The sequence below is a fragment of the Hyperoodon ampullatus genome (genome assembly GCF_949752795.1).
Source record: "Hyperoodon ampullatus genome assembly, chromosome: 12".
In the NCBI taxonomy this organism is placed as follows: domain Eukaryota; kingdom Metazoa; phylum Chordata; class Mammalia; order Artiodactyla; family Ziphiidae; genus Hyperoodon; species Hyperoodon ampullatus.
The window spans coordinates 47,725,975-47,751,617 of record NC_136925.1 but is presented as its reverse complement, the minus strand read 5'-3'; the positions used below and the strand labels follow the sequence as shown (position 1 = coordinate 47,751,617).

General features: G+C 35.3%; 1 protein-coding gene across 3 annotated transcripts in view; it reads left to right on the top strand.

Annotated features, from left to right (window-relative positions):
* Positions 1 to 25,643, top strand: part of CEP85L (centrosomal protein 85L) — a gene marked incomplete at both ends in the record, with an annotated part of 151,042 nt that overhangs the window by 111,951 nt on the left and 13,448 nt on the right. For all 3 annotated transcript variants that reach the window (XM_079716098.1, XM_079716099.1, XM_079716097.1), the window contains 4 exons: positions 6,325 to 6,477; positions 8,658 to 8,812; positions 12,330 to 12,447; positions 12,994 to 13,044. In XM_079716098.1, the coding sequence (XP_079572224.1) occupies positions 6,325 to 6,477; positions 8,658 to 8,812; positions 12,330 to 12,447; positions 12,994 to 13,044 (477 nt within the window). The remainder of the gene's footprint in view (positions 1 to 6,324; positions 6,478 to 8,657; positions 8,813 to 12,329; positions 12,448 to 12,993; positions 13,045 to 25,643) is intronic.

Here is a 25,643-nt window from a genome sequence, read left to right as displayed (position 1 = left end):
ATATCTTTCTAAGTAATAGTAAAGCTTTTTTTAAAGTTAGTTTTCTGCACTGAGATGTGGCACCAATAACTGTTCTCCTTTTCCTTTTTGGGCCCTGTATCTTTGTAATGTGGGATATGAAGGATTGGTAAATGAAATGAAAGTGGTCCTTCTTTTAGAAGCACATGACTTCACGTTATTTAAGCCCTTGATTCAGAATAAGTAGCTGAAAGCCAGATACCTCTATATACACAATACATCTGTCCATTTATTTGACCTTTCTGCCTTTATTAAAGTATTTTCACAGACTTCATCTCATTCCATTATAGTATCATTAAAGATCAAGTAAGATAAGGATACATGCTAGCCCTGATTTATTGAAGAGGCATAGATCCTTAAGCTACTACTTAGTTGCAGAATTGGTTTTAGATTTCTCTTGTTATACCCAGCTTATTATTCTATTAACTAACCTTCCCTTCAAGTGATCTTGAGGCAGTCACCATGATTTCTGTAGGCAGGTTTGGAGCTATTAATTGAGAACTCATTGACATTTTTGAGTCAGTACACACACACACACACACAAGCTAAAATTTTTATCTTCCAAAAAACTGACAAATTTTACATGGTTTCTCTTTCTCAGCTACATGATGTATTTTATTGTGGCTAACTTGAAAGTACCTTGAAACAGGTACTGTTTCTTGTTTCTTTTGTGTATTTTTGGGGCTTTATCTAATACCACAATCTGGAGGGAGCTATGGAAATATCCATCGGTCATACATAAGTAGGAGGGATTAAAATGTTTTCTCACCTGAAACTTGTTAATTAAAAGATAGTGTGAAAATTGTGAAGATTCAGTGGATGCGGTTTTTAAAATATATTTTTCTCATCTTTTATTATTTTTCATGTCTATTGCTTAATAAAATCAGTTTATATGTTACCTACCTATGAGACAGCTCCTAATTGGATGTCTTCAAAATACTTCAGACTTCTCATGTCTAAAATCAGTTCTTATTTTGCGTTCTGACTGCCCTGTTCTCAAACGACATAAAACATTTTCTTCAATGTTCATTGCTGTGTATTCAGTTACTCATGCTAGAAACTCTACTAAGTTAATCAAGCCTGTCTTCTAAATATATACAGGACCTGTCCAACACTACCAGCCTAGTCCAGATTCTTATCTCTTGGCAAAGCTTTTGTAATGGCCTCTTCATTGGTGTCTCTGAATTCACCCTTGCCCTGTCTACCTGTTTTCCCGTTCTCTCCAGTCACTTTTGTTGTTGTTGTAATTCTATGTATTTTATTTATTATACTTTTAAAGATTGAAGCATAATTTGCATACAGTCAAGTGTGCTGATCTTGGGTGTTCAGTTTTTATGAATATTGCTAATAGTATACAGTTGACCCTTTAACAACATGGGTTAACTGTGCAGGTCACTTATACATAGATTTTATTCAGTAGTAAATACTACACAATTTGAGGATCTGAGGATGTGGAGGAAAAAGCAGATACAGAGGGCCAACTGTAAGTTGTATACTGCATGGAGGGTCAGCAACCCAACCCCCTTGTTGTTCAAAGGTCAACTGTATACCCATATAACCACTATCTAAAATGAGATCATAAACATTTCAGTTATTCAAGAAGTTCCCATGTGCTTCTTTCTAGTCAGTCTTCTTCCCTTCCCTGAAACATTTTTTTAAAATAAATTTTATTTATTATTTATTTATTTATTTTTGGCTGCATTGGGTTTTCATTGCTGCACGCGGGCTTTCTCTAGCTGCGGCGAGTGGGGGCTACTCTTCGTTGTGGTGGGCGGGCTTCTCATTGCAGTGGCTTCTCTTGTTGCGGAGCATGGGCTCTAGGCGCATGGGCTTCGGTAGTTGTGGCACGCAGGCTCAGTAGTCGTGGCTTATGGGCTCTAGAGCACGGGCTCAGTAGTTGTGGCACACGGGCTTAGTTGCTCTGCGTCATGTGGGATCTTCCCGGACCAGCGCTCAAACCTGTGTCCCCTGCACTGGCAGACAGATTCCTAACCACTGCGCCACCAGGGAGGTCCTCAACACACTTTTTTATCACTATAGATTAGTTCTGAGTCTTCTTGGACTTTGTATAAATGGAGTCATACCATATATGTTCTTTTGTGTGTGTTTTCTTTCCCTTAATATCTTTGAGATTTATTTATGTTGTTGCACGTATCAGTAGTCTGTTCCTATCTATCCCTGAGTTGCATTCCATTATATAGATCCCTCACAATGTATCTATTGTCCTGTTAGTGGATATTTGGATTGTTTGCAGTTTGGGAAAATTATGAATAAGGCTGCTGTGAACATTCTTGTACTAGACTTTATTTTGTATACATAGGTTTTTATTTCTCTTGGATAAATTCCTAATAGTGGAATTTCTAGGTCATTTGGTTCATAGTGTAGATGTTTAACTTATAAGAAACTACCCAAGTTCTCCCAAGTGTGTGTACCATTTAACACTTCCACTACCAATGAGTGAGAGTTCCAGGTGCTCCACAGCCTTGCAAATCCATTCTTAATAGTATGGAGGAATGAACCTTTTAAAATGAAGATCCAGTCATTTTTCTTACTTGGTTAAAACCCACTAATGCCATCTCATTGTCTTTAAAATAAGAATTTAATATTTTCTGTGACGTGAAAGAGCCTGCCTAATTATATAGCCCTGGGCCCTACCAGTCTCCCTCTTGTACGCTGTGTCTTGGTATAGTGTCTTACAGTTGTTAAGCAGGTCAGACCTTGTTTCTGGTATAGGTTCTTTACATAAAGTGTCCTCTTTGCCTGATGAATACTTGGCTCTCTTTTCCTGCTCCCCAGTCACCTATTTATCAATATTTTATCAAGTCTCAACTTAAATATATTTTCCCTCCAACCGCTTCTTATACATGCTTAAAGCATTTTGTTCTCAGCACAAATTTGAATATTGCTATGTTTTTTATATATCTCTGTAAGTTTTGTGAAGGCAGGGATGTATCTGAATGTGTCACTGTAGCATATGTAGCACCAGCCATGGTCCCTGGCATATTGAATGAATGAATGAACAAATGCTTTCAGGTGATTTTTGCCACGAAGAGAGAGAAGGGAATGAGATAACCCCAACAAAGGACTAGGGAAAGAATAATTAGAGATATTGAAGATGTCAGAATGGGTGCACAATGGACCAAATTCCTAAGGAGAAATAGGAGAATGTTGATAACAGATGCCAAGGTGGAAGAGTTCCTGTTGGAAAAGAAGAGAAATAGCCTCTCTGTGAAGTGAGACAATTAAGAATGGACGTGTCTATACCAGTGGACCTTGAGGAGTGGGGTTAATATAGAGGGTAGACTTTGTGTCAGAGGACATGGAGATGACCTGAGTTCTTGAAGGGAGTGTAGAAGCTAGGAAATTAGACTCATTGATAATGCATCAACTAAACAGCACCCTGGGCCCACATGAGATTAGATTGCATTGTTTTCCTTCTGCATTTACTCTCAGTAACCCTGATCAAGACTGATTCTAAGACAGAAAAACATTTAATGTGGTAAGAATAACAAGAGAAGTTACTCTTTGTTGAGCACTTTCTTTTATGTGCCAGATAGTATGTTAATGTACATTAAATGCATTTTCTTATTCAATCCTAGTGTCACAGAAACCCTATGAGATATATACTATACCCCATTTTTTAAAAAATGAGGTTACTGAAATTTTGAGAAAAGTAATTTGTCCAGTTGCATGTAGATAGAAGTCGTTGAAAAGCTGGAAGTAAAATTCAAGACAATTTAACTCTCCAGCTGATGCCTTGGTTCTAATAATAATTTATAAAAATTTTAGTGGAAAACATTTTCTCCCTAGTCTCTTTTGTTCTAATAATTGTATTTAAAAACAAAGAAAAATAAATCTGTTTGTAAACCTCTTCTGAAATGGGGAATTGCCTTCTAGGAATGATCTCAGTATTGCATAATACCTCCTTGAAATTTTACTTAACTTTTTATAACTAGAATAGGAAAGATTTATTAATGATGCCTCATTTACCTGTTGGTAATTACTGGAGTTCAGAATTCAGTAACCTCTGTTAATCTGCTAATCTGCAACAACATAAAACGTGGAAGTTAAAAAAACAAAAAATAAAGAGCTTCTCATCAGTGAGCAGGGCTGGAAAAAAAGAAACAAAAAACCAAGTCCAGTAATTATGTGTGATCAGCTTGTGGCCACAAATAACAGAGATGGTATCCAATAGGAGAGTGTTGGCCGAGATTTGTGATCAAGAGCAGCAAGCTTGACATGATAGCAAAGAAGAGAATTGACCAAAGAAAAAGAAGAAACCTAGGACACCTTTGCATAGAAGAAGACAGCATGACTAACTTATTCTAGTGGCTGCTTTTTGAGGACACAATTATGTCACTTAAACAATTTTGTCACATTTAAGACACAAACAATAAAGTGTAAATTAGGGAGCATGTAGTAAAAATAGGTTGGTAGTTATGTTTACTTCTGTAATTTACAGGTTCATTTGCTAGGGCAAGAGCAGGATTATATGGTCTTTCAGGTCACGACCAGGGCCAACAGTCTGTGAGTTCTGATAGATCAAAAGTTAAATTGTCACACCAGCACACTTGATTTTAGTCCTAAGAAAGCCCCAATAAAAGGTTTTGTCTGTTTTACCATTGTTGCTCCTTACCCAAGGACCTAAGTGAATCCTAACGTTATTGATGGAATGAATAGATGAAATGCGATGTCATTTGTTTTTCCAATTGAAATTGGGGTTTTTTTTCTTTTTTTTTTAAACATCTTAATTGGAATATAATTGCTTTACAATGGTGTGTTAGTTTCTGCTTTATAAGAAAGTGAATCAGCTATACATGTATCCCCATATCTCTTCCCTCTTGCATCTCCCTCCCTCCTACCCTCCCTATCCCACCGCTCTAGGTGGTCACAAAGCACCAAGCTGATCTCCCTGTGCTATACGGCTGCTTCCCACTAGCTATCGGTTTTACATTTCGTAGTGTATATTTGTTTTGTGTTTTGTTTTTCCAATTGAAATTGTTTTAATAAAAGTTTTTATACATTGGACCTGAAATAAGTTAGATAAGGCATGAAAGAAACTGGATTGTGGACAAGCATTAGCTTTAATAAAATTTGAAAGAGTAATCCATTATACTACTAATTACTCGTACTTATTTCCCTAGTGAATATGAGAAAAGGCTATAAAGATATTTTAGAACCCTGTAAGCTTCTGAAAGAATGTTAAATGTTTGGAAGACTGGTAAATTAAAGTAAATGTGAGTCTGGAGTTTACTTTTTAGGCAACTATTTGTATATACATTGTTTTTAATTGATCTTGATTATGAAAGAGCTTTAGAGATAGTATATCTACCAAATTTAAAGATCATGTGTTTTAGGTGGGAAGGTGAAAAAAAATAGTACATAAAAGTCTGAGGTTCAACCTACACAAATTGGGATTTATTTACTAAAGATCATGAATTGTATGTATTCCATAGTAGGTGTTCAATTAGCATATTTCATCAGTCCTAAGATGACATTAATGTTAAGGCGCATCTTTATTTTATATAGTAAGAGAATATAATGCAAGTTCAGTTTGACACAGTGCTTTAACAATAGTCTTGCTTGAGGTATGAATTAGTCTCACTAGTTCCATTATTTGTTCCTAAGTATTTGGTAATTTTGATAAGTGCCCTGGCTTTGATTGCTTTGCTTTAGTACATGATAAGCGATTCCTTTGTAAGTCTGTAAGTAGCAAAACAGCTTTAATTACTTATAGATATCTTCCTTTCTTAATTCACGTAAAACATTGCATATAACTTTGCAATAAATAAGAAATTAAAGTCATCCTTCCAGAGATGGATACTTGCTTCACTGATTTCTCAGTTGTTCCCTGAAACTGTCTTTCTGGGTACCCAATAACATTTTTCAATGCCAAATTATAATGTAATATTTCAAAGGTATTTTAAATATGATTTAAACTCAACACACTTTCAACATGTACATAATACCGTTGAAATGACAAAGATATGAATAGCCTTGACCAAATTTGCACATGTGCAGGCAATAAAAACTACATCATTACTGCTGCCTGACTGACTGCATTTTATATCATCAATTGTAAAATCAAATAAAAATTTCAAAACTCTTGATTTCAATGATACAAGAATTTGAAAAAAATGTGAATCTTAGAATCTATGAAATAAGATAAATCATACTTAAGTTGGAAGTGGTGTTAACTATATCTGGAACAGTTGGTGAATTCAGTGATGCCTAAGATTAGAATGTCCGTTTTTATATTACTGTTTTTTGACAAAACCACTGAAGCTTCATAATCTTTTTCTTTAGCTTAAAACCAGAGATAGATACATCAGTAGCCTGAAAAAGAAGTGCCAGAAGGAATCTGAACAGAATAAAGAAAAGCAGAGAAGAATTGAGACCTTAGAAAAGTATCTGGCTGATCTTCCAACTCTTGATGATGTACAGAGTCAGAGTCTACAGGTAACATGAAATAAAATGCTGATCTTTAAATGAGAGGGAAACATATTCTTTTCTAAGTTGACTCTTTAGACATTTCATTTTTATAATTTTTCATTCATTTTGTAAATTTTTATAATTTAAAATTTTAGTTGTATATTTGGCTAATTGTAAGTTAAATCTGTGTGCTTAATTGCTGTTTTTAGGATTAACTTTAATTAGCAACTTTGTTCATCTGAGCATGAATAGATCTTTCTTGTTCTTAATTAATATGCGGTTTCCTTCCTAATGAAGCTGTCTTAACTCTCTCACTTACTGTTCTACTCTAAAAGGTAGTTTCTAAACCAGTGACACCCCACCGCATGCACACACACTCATGCACCTCAGTTCTGACTCTTCCAGTATTCTCTGGGATCCACCAAGTCTTAACAAGACCTTTTTTTGACCATCTTTCCAGATACTTGTTTTGTTTTCATCATTCTTCTTAATCTTTCTGTAATTCTTTCTTATACTTTAATCTATGACCTCCATTCACTCCTCTGACTTCTCTTCTGGCCATTTTCCTTTCTTAGCAGTACCTCATCCAAAGTCTTTCTACTAACTCTGGTGAGACCTATCCTCTTGAAGCCTTATTTGTAAATCCATTAAACCTACTCTTCAGTCTTTTCTCAAAATCTTACCATTCATGGGATTTTCAATCTTAGCACTCTTGACATTTGAGGTTAGGTAATTTTTTGTTGTGAGATTCTGTCCTGTGCATTAAAGGATGCTTAACATTTCTGGCCTCCACCTACTGGATGCCAATAGTGCTGCTTCTTCCCTTCCCCCTAAACCAAAAATGTCAGCAGACTTTTCCAAATGTCTGCTGGGGTGAGTGGAGGGAGATCACTCCCAGTTGAGAATCATTGATCTAATCCATGGAGTATCATTATTCTGTATACTCTAGACCTATAGTACAATCTCTGTTTACATTAATTTATAAATTGTGAAACTAACAGAGGGTGATATCATGAAGGAACTAAAGAAGGACCCACAGGAGTTTGAGCAGGAACAGAGGGGACTATAGATTTTAAAACATGTGTTCATACCACCCATTAGGATGGCTAATATCTAAAAAACAGAAAGTAACAAGCATTGGTGATGATGTGGAAAAATTATAATCCCTCGGGCACTGTTGGTGGGGATGTAATATGGTGTAGCCACTATTGAAAACCATATGACGGTTCCTCAAAAATATTAAAAATAGAATTACCATATGCTCCACCAATTCCACCTCTGGGTATATGCTAAAAATAATTGAAAGCAGAGTCTCAAACAGGTGTTTATTCGCAACGCATGTTCATAACAGCATTATTTACAATAGCCAAACGGTACCTCGTGTCCATCAGTGGATGAATGGATGAACAAACCATGATGTATACACACAATATAGCCTTAAAAAGGAAGGACTTTCTGACGCATGCTACAACATGGGTGAACCTGTGGACGTTTTGCTAAGTGAAATAAGCCAATCACAAAGATAAATATTGGGATTGACATATGTATAAGATGGGTAACTAATAAGAACCTGCTGTATAAAAAATTAAATAAAATAAAAATTTTTTTAAATGATTACAGTAATTATTTTAGGAATTGAAAAGGAGACAACATTTAATTTAAAAAAAACAAATATAAATAGATTAAAGATAAAGAAAAATAGGTATGAGATACCTAAAGTAGTCAAATTCATAGAGACAGAAGGTCAAAGGGTGATTGGCAGGGGTTGAGGGGAGAGGTAGATGGACAGAGAGGTAGATGGGTAGAGAGTTTGTTTTGAAAGATGAAAAGAGTTCTGGTGATTAGTTTACAACAATGTGAATGTACTTAACTCTACTGAACTGTACACTTAAAAATGGTTAGGATGGTGAATTTTACATTAGGTATATTTTTCCACAATTAAAATTTAAAAAATATCCCCAAATTGAGATCATTCACTTTTCTCTGTCTTCTAGAAATTTCTGACCCTATTCTCCTCTTCTCCATAATCTCATTCTCTCAGCTCCCTTTACACAAAGGAAGAGATAAAGTGTTAAGTGCTATCCATGAAATGAAGATAGTGTAATTTTAACCATAAGTCTGTTAATTCTTGAGAACCCAGTATCAATTTCTAGTAGGAACATATTTAATATTCTTTGTGTCATGAACTTTAAAAAATTTCTCTTTAGCTGCAAGTTCTAGAAGAAAAAAACAAGAATTTGCAAGAGACTTTAATGGAAATGGAAAAAAGGCTTGAAGAGTTCAAAAAACAGTGTCAAGAAAATGAGGCACAGCTAATATGCCAGAAAAAGAAAGAAAAGGAGTTGGTAACTACAGTTCAGAGGTAAGGAAACCCTCAGTAATTCTTTTATGTTATTTTTAAGTTATTCCTTATTTGTCATAAAGCATTTCACTTAAAATATGTTAATTTATAATTAGTACTCTATTATTTCTCTTAAAGATGTATTATTGAGAACCAGAAGTATTGTCATCGAAACAGGTTGTCTCAGTTGTGATTTAACAGTTCGATGCAACATACTGACATCTTGGTTTTAGATAAGAGTAGGTTTTAGATGAGAATAGTTTTTAAAAAAAAAAAAAACGTCAATTGAAAACTGGAAGCATTAACACAAACCCTTTATCTAATGGCTTTCTCAAAGAATAAGAAAAATTCTAAGTAACAAAAAGAGGGGCAGCCGGACTGCACTCCTTAATGGGACATGCCAAAGTAAAGTAATTGGCTCCCATTTCACCTGACTGCAGAGTAACAGATGCAGCCATTTGCCATGCCCCTTCCGCGTTTACTCACGTATATCTTGCCTCACAGGTCTCTTCGAATTTAATACAGTTAGAACTGCAGTGAATATTATTTGTTAGTATATTTTGTTAATGATTTAAGCTGGAAAATTAATGTTGGATTCATGAAAAACCTAGAAAACTATGCTATATATGCATCTACGTGTACACTGTTTTGTAGAACTTAAAAAACCTTAATAAATTATCAACTATAAGTAGATAACACTATCCTGAAGAAGAAGACAACAAAGCAGCAAAAAACTAAATTTAATAAAGGTACTCTTTATGCTTCTATCAATTATATATAACTCAATGTAACTCACTTTTTTAGTCAAAATCCTCCTGATAATTCCATGTTACTATTGCTTTACTACTATTTTCAAAGTCTTAAATATGCCTGGTCTACTTTTTTTCCCTTAGATTTCAGTGCAGAAAACCTCTGATTTCTGGGACAATTCAGGCTTCTGTGTTTCTAATCTCAGCTCCAAAAAAAATCCATATACCTTTGACTCTACCTTTATTTTTCTCCTGTTTTCTGCTTTCTTGATCTTTAATTTCTTTTTATTACTCCACATCTTATATCCTATTCTCGAGTCTCAAAACAGCTTCTTGACCTCCATTAACTCAACCACATATCTTTTTCTTTAATCTTATGACGAAAAGAGGTAATGCGTTTGTTCTGTTTTATAGGGCATTACAATCATAAACTCAAGCTGTGTTTTATGAGTAGAACTAGGAACACCTGAAAATAATTTGTTTTGTTCCATTGTGTGCTTTTACATATTTAATATAATTTTATACCTTCTCTTTTATTTTCTCTTTTATTAGGTTTTTGGAGAGCATTGAGCCTAGTATTCGTGATTTGGAAAGATTTAGTATAGTGCATTTGAGAATCCATTTTCCATATGCTAAACTTTATCTTGATACTCTCTGAGATGACATCATCCCAGGAAATTTCTCTTGATTTCTAATAGATATAAAGGACCAAAGAAGGCCTTCTAAAATTCTTCAGTACTTGTATGGCTATAGTGTCAGTTGACTTGGGGGTAGGAGTGTTTTTTCAGTTTCCTCAGCTATATGATGTAGTATTCCTTAAGTTCCAGAAGAACTTAAGGTGTATTATGTGACTATAAATTATATCATTACATTGATCTGTTTTTATATAATATTCCGAGTTTCCTGCTTTGTGAATACGTAAGAACTTTTGGGATTTAAAAATGAGATAAGAAAACTTTTCCATTTAGAAATGAAAATCTAAGTAAAATATGTGGACGGGATTCCTAGTAATGTAATAATTGGTACCTTTGCCGTTAAAGAGATTTATTACTTTTCTAAATGAGCATGCTTCATAACGTAAACAAAACGAGAATATATACATGAAAGAATACTTGATATTTTTACATGACAGAGTATATTTTTCCCTCCACATCACTGGCTCTTTTGTTTTCTTTTTAATATGAGAGACCTTAATAGTTTTAATATAACTTATTTTTCTTGAAATGTTATAAATACATAGAAGTAGTGTCTTCACACTGAATTGAGACAAAAACTTATTCTGAGATAGAAATAATGTATTTTTTTTACTTTTAGACTGAAAAAGCAAATACTTTTATGACAAGTAACAATATATTACAAATCAGTACAGTACATTCATAATATGTAAAAACTTCTCTGGTGCCGTTATTTATGAACACATCTGAAGCCCTTATTGTACTATTTAGGACAGTCAATTCTTTGTCCACAGACTAGATATGGCAGTTTTTCTTTTTGGGCGGTGGGCGGGGAGAGAGAAAACACGATAGCCATAATACTTGAAAGAAGAAAACTAATGAAAATATCAAAATCCACATTATAACAAGTCTGTTTCTTTTAGTAGGCTGCAACTCTTGAGTATGATTACAGGCTAAAGTAGACCTATTCCTAGGTGTCTTCACTGTTATGTTTTGGTTTTGGTCATTGTTTTTAATAGCATAGTTTCTTTTAACCCAAACAATACTGTTCTTCCTTTCTCAAAGCTAACATCCACCCCGCTCCCTGTCTTTTATTCTTAATATACCAGAGGGGCTTCCTTTTGTTGTTTCCTCTTCTAAAATGCAACTCTGTGCCAAGCATAGCATAAGAAACTGTTAGGTCAAGGAATAAATATATTGGATTGTTGCTTTTCAAAGAGGAAGCCCCACTCAGCATCCAGTACAAACTCTGGTCACCACAACACTAATCACACCCGTTAGGCCAGCACACACTGAGGAAAGACGTGACAGGCATCCATACTAAAAACAGCCCTCGCATCAAAAATGTTAGACACACGCAGGCTACACAGGGATGCTCCCACAAAAACAGCCCTTCAAGACCACTAGGTAACTGTTTCTTCTAAACTCATACAGTCAGAGAAATATAAGTAAAATGAAGAAGCAGAGGAACCACTCCCAATGAAAAGATCAAGAGAATTCCCTAAAAGAATAAAGAATGAAACTGACCTCTCGTCTACTAGATCCCAAGTTCAAAAAGGAGGTAGTAAAAATGCTGAAGGAAATAAGAAAGGTTATTGATAGAAATGCAGATTACTGTAAAAAGGAACTAGATTGTTCCTCATATTAATGAAGGAGAAGTGTACTTCTGCTGATTTAGTCAACAACTATCTTTACAAACAAACTTCTGCTGAACTCAAAATGAAGGGCAAAAGACATGTATCCATATTCTTAGGCTCCCTACCATAATCATCTTAATCAAGGAACTCTCCCTTGGTGGAGAGGGAAAGAACACGGCTTAGATTGCAGAGCTCAGATTAGGGTCATGAAGGACTTCACCAGGGCCCAAGGTTGTCACATATTAGGCAACTCTTGACTCTGGTCTCGTATTTGCTATTTCTGAAAAGATAATCTGCCTGCGTTATATTTCTTACTTGTATGAAATATAGGTACTCAAACTTAGTCATCTGTTGTCTGTAGGTCTTGATTATTGCTTGCTTAAAAAATATTATAGACCCTAAGAAGAGACTTCATTCATCTACCAAAATCAGCACAGAGAGCTTATTTTCTTCATATAATTATGTCTTTCTAAAACAGTTTGCAGCAAAAAGTAGAAAGATGCCTTGAAGATGGAATTCGCCTTCCCATGTTAGATGCAAAACAGCTTCAGAATGAAAATGATAACCTGAGAAAACAAAATGAGAATGCTAGTAAGGTCAGTATATATCTTTAATAATGAACTTTGATAGTGAAATCTATACTATATGGATACGTGCATAGATATATAATTTATCTAGTTTATTTGATTTATATTCTTGCTAATATTTAATAGCTTATGGAATTTTTAGTTTGAATGTTTTTATTAGGAAAGAAAATAGCAATTTAAGCAACTTTAATTTAAATTTAAATAAAAGCCAAACTAAAGAAGTTGTATTATTTCTTAGCAAAAACAAAAGGATACTTTTTCCTTCCTAAATTATTCAAAATCTGTCTCAAACTTATTTTTATAAATTGTAAAGATTAAAGTTTTATCAAGAGCTAGAGTAAGACGTTTTCAGTTTTACATATGTGTGATCCAAATCATATGGCTACTTAAAGGATACTTTGTATGAATACTTTTGTTAAAAAAAACCCACACACACTTTGATTTAAAAAAATAAATTCATAATTACCTGTGCTTTTGTTTTCTTGAAATTTGGTACTTCCAAAAAAGCAATGGAAAAAAAATTTGATTCAGACTGATATATTTCATATGTTGTAGATAATAGACAGCCAACAAGATGAGATTGACAGAATGATTTTAGAAATCCAGGTAAGGAATACTTTGTGCTTATTTTAATTTAGCTGTATGCTGATTTACTCTTAGTAATTGCATATCTAAAAAATATCAAAGCGTATATGTTTTTGTATGAACATATTAATAACACTTGAGGTGACATTGCAAATTCTTTAATATTAATCTTTCAGTTCTTTAGAATGAAAATGATACTTGGTAAATCAGTTCTTCAAAAACTGTGAAAATTATTCTTCTCTATTCCTTACCTCTCCTCTTTTCAATTGGGTGCAGTCTATCTCTACTACTGAGAACACATTTGGTTAAGGTCATCAGTGATCTAAAATTAAAGACAGTGGACTGTTTTTAGTCCATTGTAACTCGGCAAGAGCACTCTCCCTCCTAATAATACTATATATTATTTTTCTGTATTATCAAAGTATAACACTTTGCATATTTGTGTCTGTATCTAGAGCTTAGGGTATCTGACCCAAAATATAACCCAAAATTTGTAGATTAAGTGGATTTTCATTCTTTTATTGATTTGCCAGATATTTACCAAGCCCTTATGTATATGCCAGGCACTGTTCTTAGCACTGGAGATTCATCAGTGAACAAAGCAAGTCCCTGGCCATTCTAGTGGAGTGAGATGGAGAAAATGGAAATATAATGTCAAGTACGGATACATACTATTATTTAAAAAAAAAAAAAGTAGGATAGAGGGCAATGCAGATCGTGCTGCATTATATGCAGTGGTCATGAAGTTTTCCCTGAAGAAGTAATATTTGAACATAGTTCTGAATGAAGATAAGCAGGGGAAGAACATTCTAGGCAAAGAGAGCAACCAGTGCCCTGAGTGCAAGAGAGAGCAAGAAGGCTGCTAGTCTGGAGTACAGTGATTGTGAGATATAGTGAGAGGTGACTGATGGTAGAAAGTAGCCTGGGGCCAGATCACATAGAGGTATATGTCTGTATTTTATTCTTTGTGTGATAGAAAACCATTGGACAAATTTTGCTGAATAAATTATTTTTATATCTCCTAATTTGAGTATTCCCAAAACTGGAAGTAAAAAAGAAAAACGTAATGGTTTGAGTGTCAGAATTTATGGACAATCTGCTTTGTCTTTTGGCCATATTAAGTGATCTATCAGTTTAATCAAACACTAGTCCAATTCAACAAGTGTGTGGGCTTATTGGATTGATTCACAGAGGTTATACTCTTTAGTGTGTATTCCTTCAGTTGTTCTGCAAGCCATTTGAATTACAAGATGGTTAGGTTCCCTCAGCCATTATTATCTGACTTCATATCATAGACCACAATGAAAGGAATTTCTGTTTCATTTGGTAACAATATCTAGGAGGTAAATCTAATAAAAGTTATCTCGATACAAATTAAGGACAGTCAACTTTGTCCTTTGGCATTGAGATTTTGGTGGATAAAACATGTAGGATTTATTGTTTTTAATTTGTTTATTTGTAGGATTTATTGCATACTCTCTCACATTATAGATGTTTAGTGTATATTTGTATTAATTGAAATGTGCATTTTCCCCATTTGTGGAAGCATCGTAATGCAATTTACTCTTACACATTAACCAAGTCTTTAGTCAGTCACATTTAGATATGAATATGTAGAAGAATATATAATTATGTGCCATTCCATTCTTTGTTCTTAAAATGCTTGAGTTAACATTCTTTTATTTCTTCAAATTAATTACAGAATGGAAGTCAAATTAATGAGGTACATTTATTTCCAAATATTTGGGCCCAGACAGTATACTCATTAATTCTGTTGTCTTACCTTTGGAAGCAAAGCCTATCTTGTTTTGTTTTGTTTTGTTTTTTGTCCTTAGCCATTGTGACCATCTAGGTTTATAGGTCTAGGATATAGTTTGCTCACAGAGAGAGATGGCAAATGTTGGTAACTGGCCAACTAAGCTCCATGTATTTACCAAGATATTATTTGAAAATATCTTGAAAATTACAGATGGAGACAAATATGCCTCAGATAATGAGAAAATTTTTTGCTTAACATTACTTGTTTAAACTTGTTATTTTGGGGCCCTCACAGTTGAGAAAGCTAGGTTTTTTGTTTCATGTGTTATTTGGTGGTTTGTGATGGATATAAAAAAAAACTGTAAAAACCTGAAATTTTCAGAATATTGCCTCTTCTGAAAAAAGGAATACTAATTATTTACCTAGCATTGGAAACTGCAGAATCCTAAAGAGAACACTCTGGGTTGAAAAAGTATTCTTGTTGCTTTATACTATAGTCAATGGGCATGCCATCAAGTTGAACCACATAATAGAGCAATTCCTGTCAAACACTGATTATTTAAAGCTCCTAGCTTTTCCTTTTGCTTACATCAAGAATGGCCAACCTTAGTCCTATGTAGATGGTGATGTCCTTCCAACATGCTTTAGCTCTGTTTTATATTCAAATTCCTTGGCATAGCCAAAATAACACAAAATACTTTATAATTAAGACAACAGAGAACTTCCCAACCATTTTTAACATGAATTATGCATTTTAGCTATTAGTATAGTATTAAATTTATTATAAAATGTCACTACCATTATAGTTTGCGTGTTTCATTCCTCCATAGTGCTGGGAAGTTGTTCCATTTTCGGGTGTTTAATAGACAAAGCCACCTTAGTATTATTCGAGTTTCATGTTTCACTGCTTCTTTATGTCCCTGCAAACTGTTGAGAAGATCAAATTTGTTAGAAGTTCGTTTGGCTGATTTGGAGTACTGCATTGCCTTGGGTATATGCAGGTTATTCTTATAGCTTAAATTTTATGACACAAGTGAAAAATAAAATCCCTTGCCGTGTTTATTATGTCCAGTTTATAGGCGGTAAAAATAAGGCATTGTTATAGAGTGAAAATGATATATTTAAAATACAACTATTGAACTTCCCTGGTGGCTCAGTGGTTAAGAATCCGCCTGCCAATGCAGGGGACACAGGTTCTTCCTGGTCCAGGAAGATCCACATGCCACAGAGCAGCTAAGCCCGTGCACCACAGCTACTGAGCCTGTGCGCTAAAGCCCGCGAGCCACAACTACTGAAGCCTGCGCACCTAGAGCCCGTGCTTCGCAACAAGAGAAGCCACTGCAGTGAGAAGCCCATGCACCACAACAAAGAGTAGCCCCCGGTCCTAGAGAAAGCCTGCATGCAGCAACGAAGACCCAATGCAGCCAAAACTAAATAAATAAAATAAGTACATTTTATAAAAGAAAATAAAATACATGTAGTTTACTACCTTGCACCAGAACTCAAATAAATACTTACCTGGTTTAGGTCAGTGGCAAGTTTATTGATTCACACCTTTGGAGGTTTGGGGAGAATCAGTCTTCTACTATTTATATTCTATTTGTTGTTGAATACAGAAAAAGTTTTAGTTCATGTAACAGTATATGCTGATTTTGAAATTGAGTTCAGTGTTATAAATACACAGATTTATCCACTATTTTGTTCAGCCATCAAGATGATATTGTTAACTGGCATGAATACCTTGATTAGTAATTGATCCTTTAGAAATATTGCCTTTCCTTATATCCACGAAACCAGTGTAGCTAAACTGACTTCTCCTCTTACAGGTTTTTCTTCTGTCAATATATATACTATAAAAAGACATTTTGCAGTAGAATGTTTCCCATCATTTCCATAAACATGGCTACAGTCAGAATGTGAACGAGTTCTTCACTGGGCATTATTACCTTTCTTCCTATTTATCCCTCAAAAGGACATTTCACCCATATAACCTTGTTTCCAGTGAGCTGCTATCTTTGTATGTTATCATTGTAATCTTTTGGCAGAGGAGATACAAAGTAAAAAAGTTTGTTATGTTTACTTGTTTTCTCTAACATGTTAAAAAGTTTTCTCATTAAAAGAACTTATGCATTTAAATGGCCTTTCTGAATTGACAGCTATCAATGAATGATTATAATATTACAAAGTAAGAATGACACTTTTAAAAGTCTTTAAGACTGTTCACTTTTAATGGCATGGTTGGGACCACCAATCTCAAAACTGTGACAGTCTGTCCTATTTATAACACTTCAAGAGAAGATGTTTCCACAGCCTAAGAAGATCTTATTCCAATTTTTAGCAATCTCTCTTATTAAAGCTTTCATCAAACAGGTTTTTTCAGTAGATATGGTGAGAAAATGGATCATAATCCAATACAATGTCATACAGGCAGAATATAATTTTTCTTTAACCTAAATAAATATTGATTTAATGTTTTTCATTATTATCGTGTGATTTTATCTCCTATTTTTTATGTTATCCTAGTTTTGTAATGTGTCCTGACATGAAGTTCTTTCTTCCCAAAGTTTTTTAATTTTGAAAAATTTTACCTATGTGTAAATGCTTTATATAATGCATGAAAAACTGAAAATATTCTCATCAGAAATCAATACTAATTTTTGAAAATCCTAGCAGCCAAAAATATGTATTCTATTAAAGGAAAAGTAGATTTTTAAAAAATAAGCTTTCTCTCTAGTCTTTGTACTTACAAAGAGAAAAAATCTTTAGTGTATAGGCCTTTTGTGTGCACAGTATAGTTGTTAATTAAAATCTTAGAATAAGATATGTAAAAGGTGGATTTAACTTTTGAAAAGTCAGTTCTTTGTGTCTGAGGTGGGAAGTTGCAGGAAGGGAGTCAGCTCACTTGAATCATGAAAGAGTATTCTTGAGCCTGTGCTATGAGTGGTCACCAAACCTATATGGATATTCAAAGTACTTGGGATGCTTTTTAAAATATAGATTTCTGGGCCCCACTGTGACTCTGATGAGTCAGTATCTCTGGGGTGAAGCTTGAAATAATGTATTATTAACAAGTTCTCTAGGCAGTTCTTCCTTATAGCCTAGTAGTAGTCCTAGTCCTAGAGCCTTTAGGAAGTATTGTACAATCCTCAGCTTGCTCATGGGACCACAAGTGGGACTTGACTGGAAAGACTGAGATTTAAGTTTAAAAAAAAGAGTTTAATTCTGAGACACTAACCTTAGGTTTGTAATGGCACATTTAAACTCTTTTGGTAGCTCTTGCTTTATAAGCCTGAGAAAATCATGACCTGGAAGAAAAGGAACCCAGGCAAGTGGTGTTTTTTTTATATTGTGCTGATTTTTTAATAACAGTTTTATTGTTATATAGTTCACACGCCCTATAGTTCACCCATTTAAAGTATACAATTCAGAGGGACTTCCCTGGTGGTCCAGTGGTTAAGACTCCGCGCTTCCAACGCAGGGGGCACAGGTTTGATCCCTGGTTGGGGAGCTAAGATCCCGCAAGCCAAGTGGCCAAGAATAAATATACAATTCAGTAATTTTTAGTATACTCACAGATGTATGGAACCAAGACCACAGTCAATTTTAGAACATTTTTGTCATCTCCCAAAGTAACACCTTTAGCTGTCACTCTCTTAAACCCCATGCCCTCCTCAGCATAAGCAATCACTAATCTACTTCCTGTATTTATAGATTTGCCTGCTCTTAGACATTTTATATAAATGTAATATGTGGTCTTTTGTGACTCCTTCTCTGACCACACCAGTTGTTAAGCTCCATTAATTGCCAGCTCAACACTGCTGTTTTCAACAATGCCCTGTGGCATAAATTGCTTCATAGGCTGGTCCATTCTGGCTCCTTTGAAGGACTAGCTTCCTGGGTTAATGTTTGAGATTTTTACTGTTCCCAGGAGTGTCCTTCCCAGCTGTCTCTTTTACTGTTTCTCTCTTGCAAGCTAGCCAGCCTACAGTAGAGCCTGTTGCTCCAATGAATCTAACACTGTCCTCCCAACTGCCTTTGCCACAATCTCCCGCTGTTTTGAGAGTGCCCTTAGGACTGAACTTCATACTCTGTTACAAAAGAATTCAGTTCCTTTAGGGAGACCTTCAGAGTTCTCTGTTCTGTGGCCTATTTCTCCCCAGGCAAAATCTCTGAGCCTAGTCATTGTGGGTGGGAACAATGTCAAGATTCTGATTGACTCTAGCTGAGCGCTAGTGGAGGGAGGGTGGGCAGCAGCTCTAGGTCTCTCGGCTTGCCTCTTTCAGTGGATACTCCTGCCCCAGAAGCCAACACAAGGGCAGTCAGGGCCCCAGTATTCTCGTGGCTACACCCCAGGTAAAGCCTTCCTCCCTTGAGGCGGCCTGGGTGGAAGAACGGAGCCCCCACCTTTTGGCTGCACTTGCCTGGAACTTAGCTTCAGCTACAGATGAGAAGTGCTGATGCCCTGCCCTTCCTAGGAAGACAGTGGTCCAACTAGGAGTTGGGGGAGAGGGAGCCCTCTGTTCTTGGCTGTTCCAGTCTGGAGTTTCCATTTTGCTTAGCTGTGAGAGGGTAGGAATCAAGTGGATTTTGTTTCAGATACCACAGACTTCAGCTCTTCTGAGTTTTAGTAGCTTTTCTTGAATATGTTTCTTCATTTGCTTGTATGAACCATTTCCAGAAGCTTTAAATGTGTTATTTTATGGTTTTTCACCAGTTTCCTTGGGGAGCAGGTCTGAGGAGCTCCTCATGCCATCATGCTGAAAGCAGAGCCCTCAGGGAGATTATTTTTTAAATTATATCAGGTAACAAGATGATAGTTAAGAAAGGAATTTGAGGTGTACACTATCTTCAATTATTATTAAACAGAAACCTAAAAAATTGCAGTTCTTATGGTGCTTGCATATTCCTTAGTTTTACAGATATTTTGAAAATTCTTTTATCAGTATGGAAGAATGAGGAAAAGGGGTTTAATATTTTTCCACACTTAGGCCAAAGTGAGAAATAGAACCTCTGTTGCCAAATGCAGAGGTGTCAGTGATGATGCTAGTGATGATATTACATGTTACAGGAGCGGTTCTTTCTGGTTTATGTTTATTATCTCTAAGCCTCAACAGTAATCTTACAAGGTAAGAAAGAGTGTATTTTTATACATGAAGTTGCTGAGATTTAAAAGGTGTGCCCAAGGTCTCAGCTGAGATCCTAATTCATGTCTGTCTGACCTCAGAGTTTGTGCCTTGGGCATTAATCCTGGATGTCTCAAAGTGAAAAGTCCCAAGAAAAAGAAAAAAAAATGTTAGTCTGATTTCTTCCTTGTATAAGCCTTAGGGGAGGGAATTGTTTTAAGGGTCTTTTCCTGGAATGAAAGATATTTAAACTGGAGCACACTGGGAAATTAGTCTTCTGCAGAAAGCATCTTATGCTCAGTTACCTAGAAGCACAATTTGGAAATTTTGTCTCCAAAGTGAAATTTTTTAGTACATTACACTCTACGGTGTGGTGGCATTATTTGCTCCTTGAGATGAATAAAATGCCTTTTTTTTCTGATACATTTATTTCAGGAGCTTTATAATGGGTACACTAAGGTCTTTGAACATTCCTTATCCAGTTCAGCACTTAGCACAGTGCCTTGTGCATAAAAGAGGCTCAGTAACTGTTTTGAATGAGTAAACACAGCTTCTTACTTAAACAAAACTAGGTGTTAAATAGTTACTTTTTCATATTTTGTCATTTATTCAGCTCATTTAGTAATTGTTAACTGAGTTTCTGCCATGGGCTAGGCACTCTTCTAGGGGATGACTAGTGAAAAAAGACAAAAAAAAACTTTTTCCACAAGAAAATTCACCCATAATGCTGAATTTGGAATGGGCTCTTTTTTGTTGTTGTTTTGTTTTGTGGGGTTTTTTTTGTTGTTGTTGTTGTTGTTTTTAATTTTGGGCTACACTGTGCATCATGTGGGATCTTAGTTCCCCAACCAGAGATTGAACCTGCAACTGGTCCACTGGTCTGCCAGGGAAGTCCCTGGAATGGGCTCTTTTTTTCCCCCAGCTTTATTGAAGTATAGTTGACAAATAAAATTGTAAGATATTTAAAGTGTATATCATGGTGATTTGAAATAAGAAATGGGCTTTTAAATATTAGTATAAAAAGAAAGGAATTAGTGTTAGTTGCATAAATATTTTGTACTAGGTAAAAGTAAATTAGGCTTTTTGATTGTAAGCAACAGAACCAATTCAATTTAGCCTAAGCAAAAACAGTAGAATATACTGTATTACAAGAATGCAGAGATATCTGTGGAATCCATAGGTAGGAATGAAGCCTGGCTTCAGGAAGGAAAAGGCCTTGTTGCTGCTCGCATTTCCGTCTGTTTCAGTCTCTTCTCTCTCTCTGCAGACTGACTTCCTTTCCTCCTTTAGCTCATATGCCAGACTATGGCTGTCCCACAGCCCTGAAGTTCTATAGTTCATTTCCCGCCACCTGCAGAGACTAACTCATAGACTTTGGGTCTCGATTCCTCAGGTTTGGTCAGGTGTTCATTCAGCCTGACCCAGTGAGCTATAACCCAAGAATATAGAATCCCAGTACAAATATGACTACTTATGTATGATTCATGGGATTTGTGAATAGGCAGGCATCCAAAGGTATTGTCTACATATATACCACATAATTTTCACAGTACTTTACAGTACTTTACAAGGTTAGAAAATCTTTCTGATGAATTTGGAGCCTAGAAAGGTTGAATAACTTACCCATGATTATACAACACATAAGCTGTACACCCAGAACCTAATTTTGTCTGACTCCAAAATCTTATCTTGTTACCATTAACTCTATACTTTCTTTCTTTCAAACTGTTATAACATTAGTTTCAGGTGTACAAAATAGTGATTTGATATTTTTATATGTTGCAAAATGATCACCACAGTAAGTCTAATAATTAACATCCATTTTATTTCTTGTGATGAGAACGTTTAAGATCTACTCTCAGCAACTCAAATGTACAATACAGTATTGTTAACTATAGCCACCATGCTGTACATTACATCCCCAGGACTTATTTTAAAACTGGAAGTTTATACCTTTTGACCCCCTTTGCTCATTCCCTCCCCACTCCCACTCCCTCCCCTCTGGCAACCACACATCTGTTCTCTGTTATCTCTGAGTTTGGTGGGTTTTTTTTTATATTTCACATATAAGTGAAATCATACAGTATGCCTTTCTCTGTCTGACTTATTTCACTTAGCATTATGTGCTCAAGCTCCATCCATGTTGTTGCAAGTGGCAAGATTTCCTTCTTTTTATGGCTGAATAATATTCCATTGTGTGTGTGTGTGTGTGTGTATGTGTGTGTGTATTATATAAAATCACATTTTCTTCATCCATTCATCCATTGAGGGACACTTAGGTTGCTTCCATGTCTTGGCTATTATAGATAATGCTGCAGTGAACAGTGGGGTGCACATATCTTTTCAAGTTAGTGTTTTCATTTCCGTTGGATAAATTCCCAGAACTGGAGTTGCTGGATCACATGGTAGGTCTGTTTTTAGTTGCCTGAGGAACCTCCAAGCTGTTCTCCATAGTGGCTGCACCAATTTACATTTCCACCAACAGTGCACAAGGGTTCCCTTTTTCTCTACATCCTAGCTAACACTTATCTCTTTTTGATAATAACCACCCTGACAGGTGTGAGGTGATCTCATTGTGGCTTTGGTTTTGATGTACATTTCCCTGATGATTAGTGAAGTTGAGCAACTTTCCATGTGCCTGTTGGCCATTTGAATATCTTCTTTGGAAAAATGTCTATTTAAACTTTTACCCATTTTAAATTGGATTTTTTTTCAGCTCTTGAGTTGTATAAATTCTTTATATATTTTGGATATTAACCCCTTATCAGATACATTATTTGCAAATATTTTCTACAATTCTGTAGGTTGCCTTTTCATTTTGTTGGTGGTTTCCTTCACTGTGCAGAAGCTTTTTAGTTTGATATAGCACCCTCCCCTTTTTATATTTTTGATGCCACAGTTTATCTTGTCTATCCATTAACAAATTATTGTAGTTATAGTTCCACTACTTTTGCCTTTTAACCTTCATAGTAGCTTTGTAAGTGATTAACCAACCACCTTTACAACATTAGATTATTCCGAATTTTACAATATATTTACCTTTACTAGTGAGATTTATACTTATACTGTTACTAATTAGTACCCTTTCGTTTCAGCTTAAAGAATCCCTTTAACATTTCTTGTGAGGCCGGTCTAGTGGTGATGAACTCTTTCAGCTGTTGCTTGTCTGGAAAACTATTTCTCCTTCAATTCTGAAGGACAACTTTCCAAGTGGAATGTTATTGGTTGGCAGTTCTTTCCCTCCCCTCCACCCCAGCACTTTGAATATTTAGTGCCACATTCTTCTGGCCTGCAAAGTTTCTGCTGAAAAATCTGCTGATAGCATCATGGGCTTTCCCTTGCATGTAATAAGTTGTTTTTCTCTTGCTGCTTCTAAGATTCTCTCTCTTTAACTTTTGACAGTTTCATTATAATGTGCCTTGCAGTGGGTCTCTTTAGATTCATCTTCTTTGGAACTCTTAGTTTCCTGGATCTGGATGTCTGTTTCCTTCACCAAGTTATGGAAGTTTTCAGCCATTACTCCACTTAAGTTTTCTGTCCATTTCTCTCTCGCGCTCTTCCTTCTAGAACCCCTATAATGTGAATGTTGGTCTGCCTAATGTTGTCCCATAAGTCCCTCAGACTATCTTCATTCTTTTTTTCTTTTTACTGCTCTGATTGGCTGAGTTTCACTGCCCTGTCTTCAAATGTACTGATCCTTTGTTCCGCCTCATCTAGTCTGCTATTAAACACCCCCTATTATATTTTTCAGTTCAGTTATTGTATTCTTCAGCTCTGTGACTTCCATTTGGTACTATCTTATACTTTTTCTCTCTGTGTTGAAATTGTCACTTTGTTCTTGCTTTGTTCTCCTTACCTTGGTGAGCATCTTTATGACCATTATTTTGAAGTGTTTATCAGGTAAACCACTTTTCTCTTTTATTAAGGTCTTTTTCTGTGGTTTTATCTTATTCTTAAATTTGGAACATATTCATTTTCCTTGACTCTCTGTGTTGGTTTCTATGTATTAGATAAAACAGCTATCTCGCCCAGTCTTGAACGAATGGATGGCCTCATGTAAGAGATGAACTTTTCTTAACTAGTTTTTAAAAAGGTGTTGAGAGAAAAATATTAAATTTTATTAAAAGAATATAGTCTTCTTATTAATGATTTCTAAATGCCATTATCTTGTTAAGTATGCATGCTCTTATTAATTGCTATTTCTTATGATAGTAGCACTATTATCTTACCTTTTATGTATAGTTACATATGCTATTGCAAAAATAGTGTGCTTGTATTAATAAAATCATAACAGTTACTGTGAAGCCTTTTGACTGTTCTCAGCAATAAACTTAAAGTGACTGACTTATACCTTGTTTCTAGATAATAGAAACATGTACAATAAAATGACAATCAAAAGAATGCAGAGGAACTTGCTTTTTAAGATATTTTTTGGTTGTTTTTGTTGTTTCATTTAACTAGACACAATAAATTTAAGGTCTGTAGCATAAATCCTATTGTAATGTATAGGCAGGTTAGTAGACTAGTATATAAAAATTGGACATATTACCTTATTATAAACTTATCCAGTTTATAATCTAGGGATAAGTTTAGTTTCATTTGTGATATTTATGTTAAGTTTTATTTTGAAGACATGTGAATTTCTTTCAAAAATACTGTATCATATTCCAGTGAGCAAGATTAAGAGATACAAACTTGCAGTTACAAAATAAATGAGTCACAGGAGTGAAATGTACAGTGGGGGGAATATAGTCAATAATATTGTAATAACCTTGTATGGTGGCAGATGGTAACTAGATTTATCATGGTGATCATTTTGTCATGTATAGAAATATCAGATCACTATGTCGTGCACCTCAAATTAACATAGTGTTGTAGGTCAGTTATACTGCTAAAATACACACACACACAGTGTCATATTTCAAACAAGGGGTTTGTTTCTTCCCTAGGATTCTCTATTTATACTTCTCTTGGTGATCTTACCTAGTCTTATGGCTTTAAATAAAATGTGTGTGCTTACTGCTCCCTAATTTTTATCTCCAGGTCAAAGTGCTCCCCTTTTCTTACAATTTGTATATCCAATTGCCTTCTCAACGTCACCACTTGATGTATTGGACATAACATGTTCAAAACTGAATTTCTTATTCCCCTAAGCCAAAAACTAATAAACCTGCTGCACCTTCAATATTTCCCATATCTATTCATGACAGATCTGCCCTACCATTTGCTCTGTCTGGAAACCTTAAGACTTATTCTTAACTTCTCTTCTGCCTTACATTTTGTGAGCAACTCCCGTTTTCTTCAAAATATATCTAGCATCTGGCACCTTCTCCTGACCTCCACTGTTGTGCCATCCTGGTTCAAGTATCCTAATTCTTTTTTTTTTTTTTTTTTTTTTTTACATCTTTATTGGAGTATAATTGCTTTACAATGCTGTGTTAGTTTCTGCTTTATAACAAAGTGAATCAGTTGTACATATACATATGTTCCATATCTCTTCCCTCTTGCATCTCCCTCCCTCCCACCCTCCCTATCCCACCCCTCTAGGTGGTCACAGAGCACCGAGCTGATCTCCCTGTGCTATGCAGCTGCTTCCCACTAGCTATCTGTTTTACGTTTGGTAGTGTACACATGTCCATGCCACTCTCTCACTTTGTCACAGCTTACCCTTCCCCCTCCCCATATCCTCAAGTCCATTCTCTAGTAGGTCTGTGTCTTTACTCCTGTCTTACCCCTAGG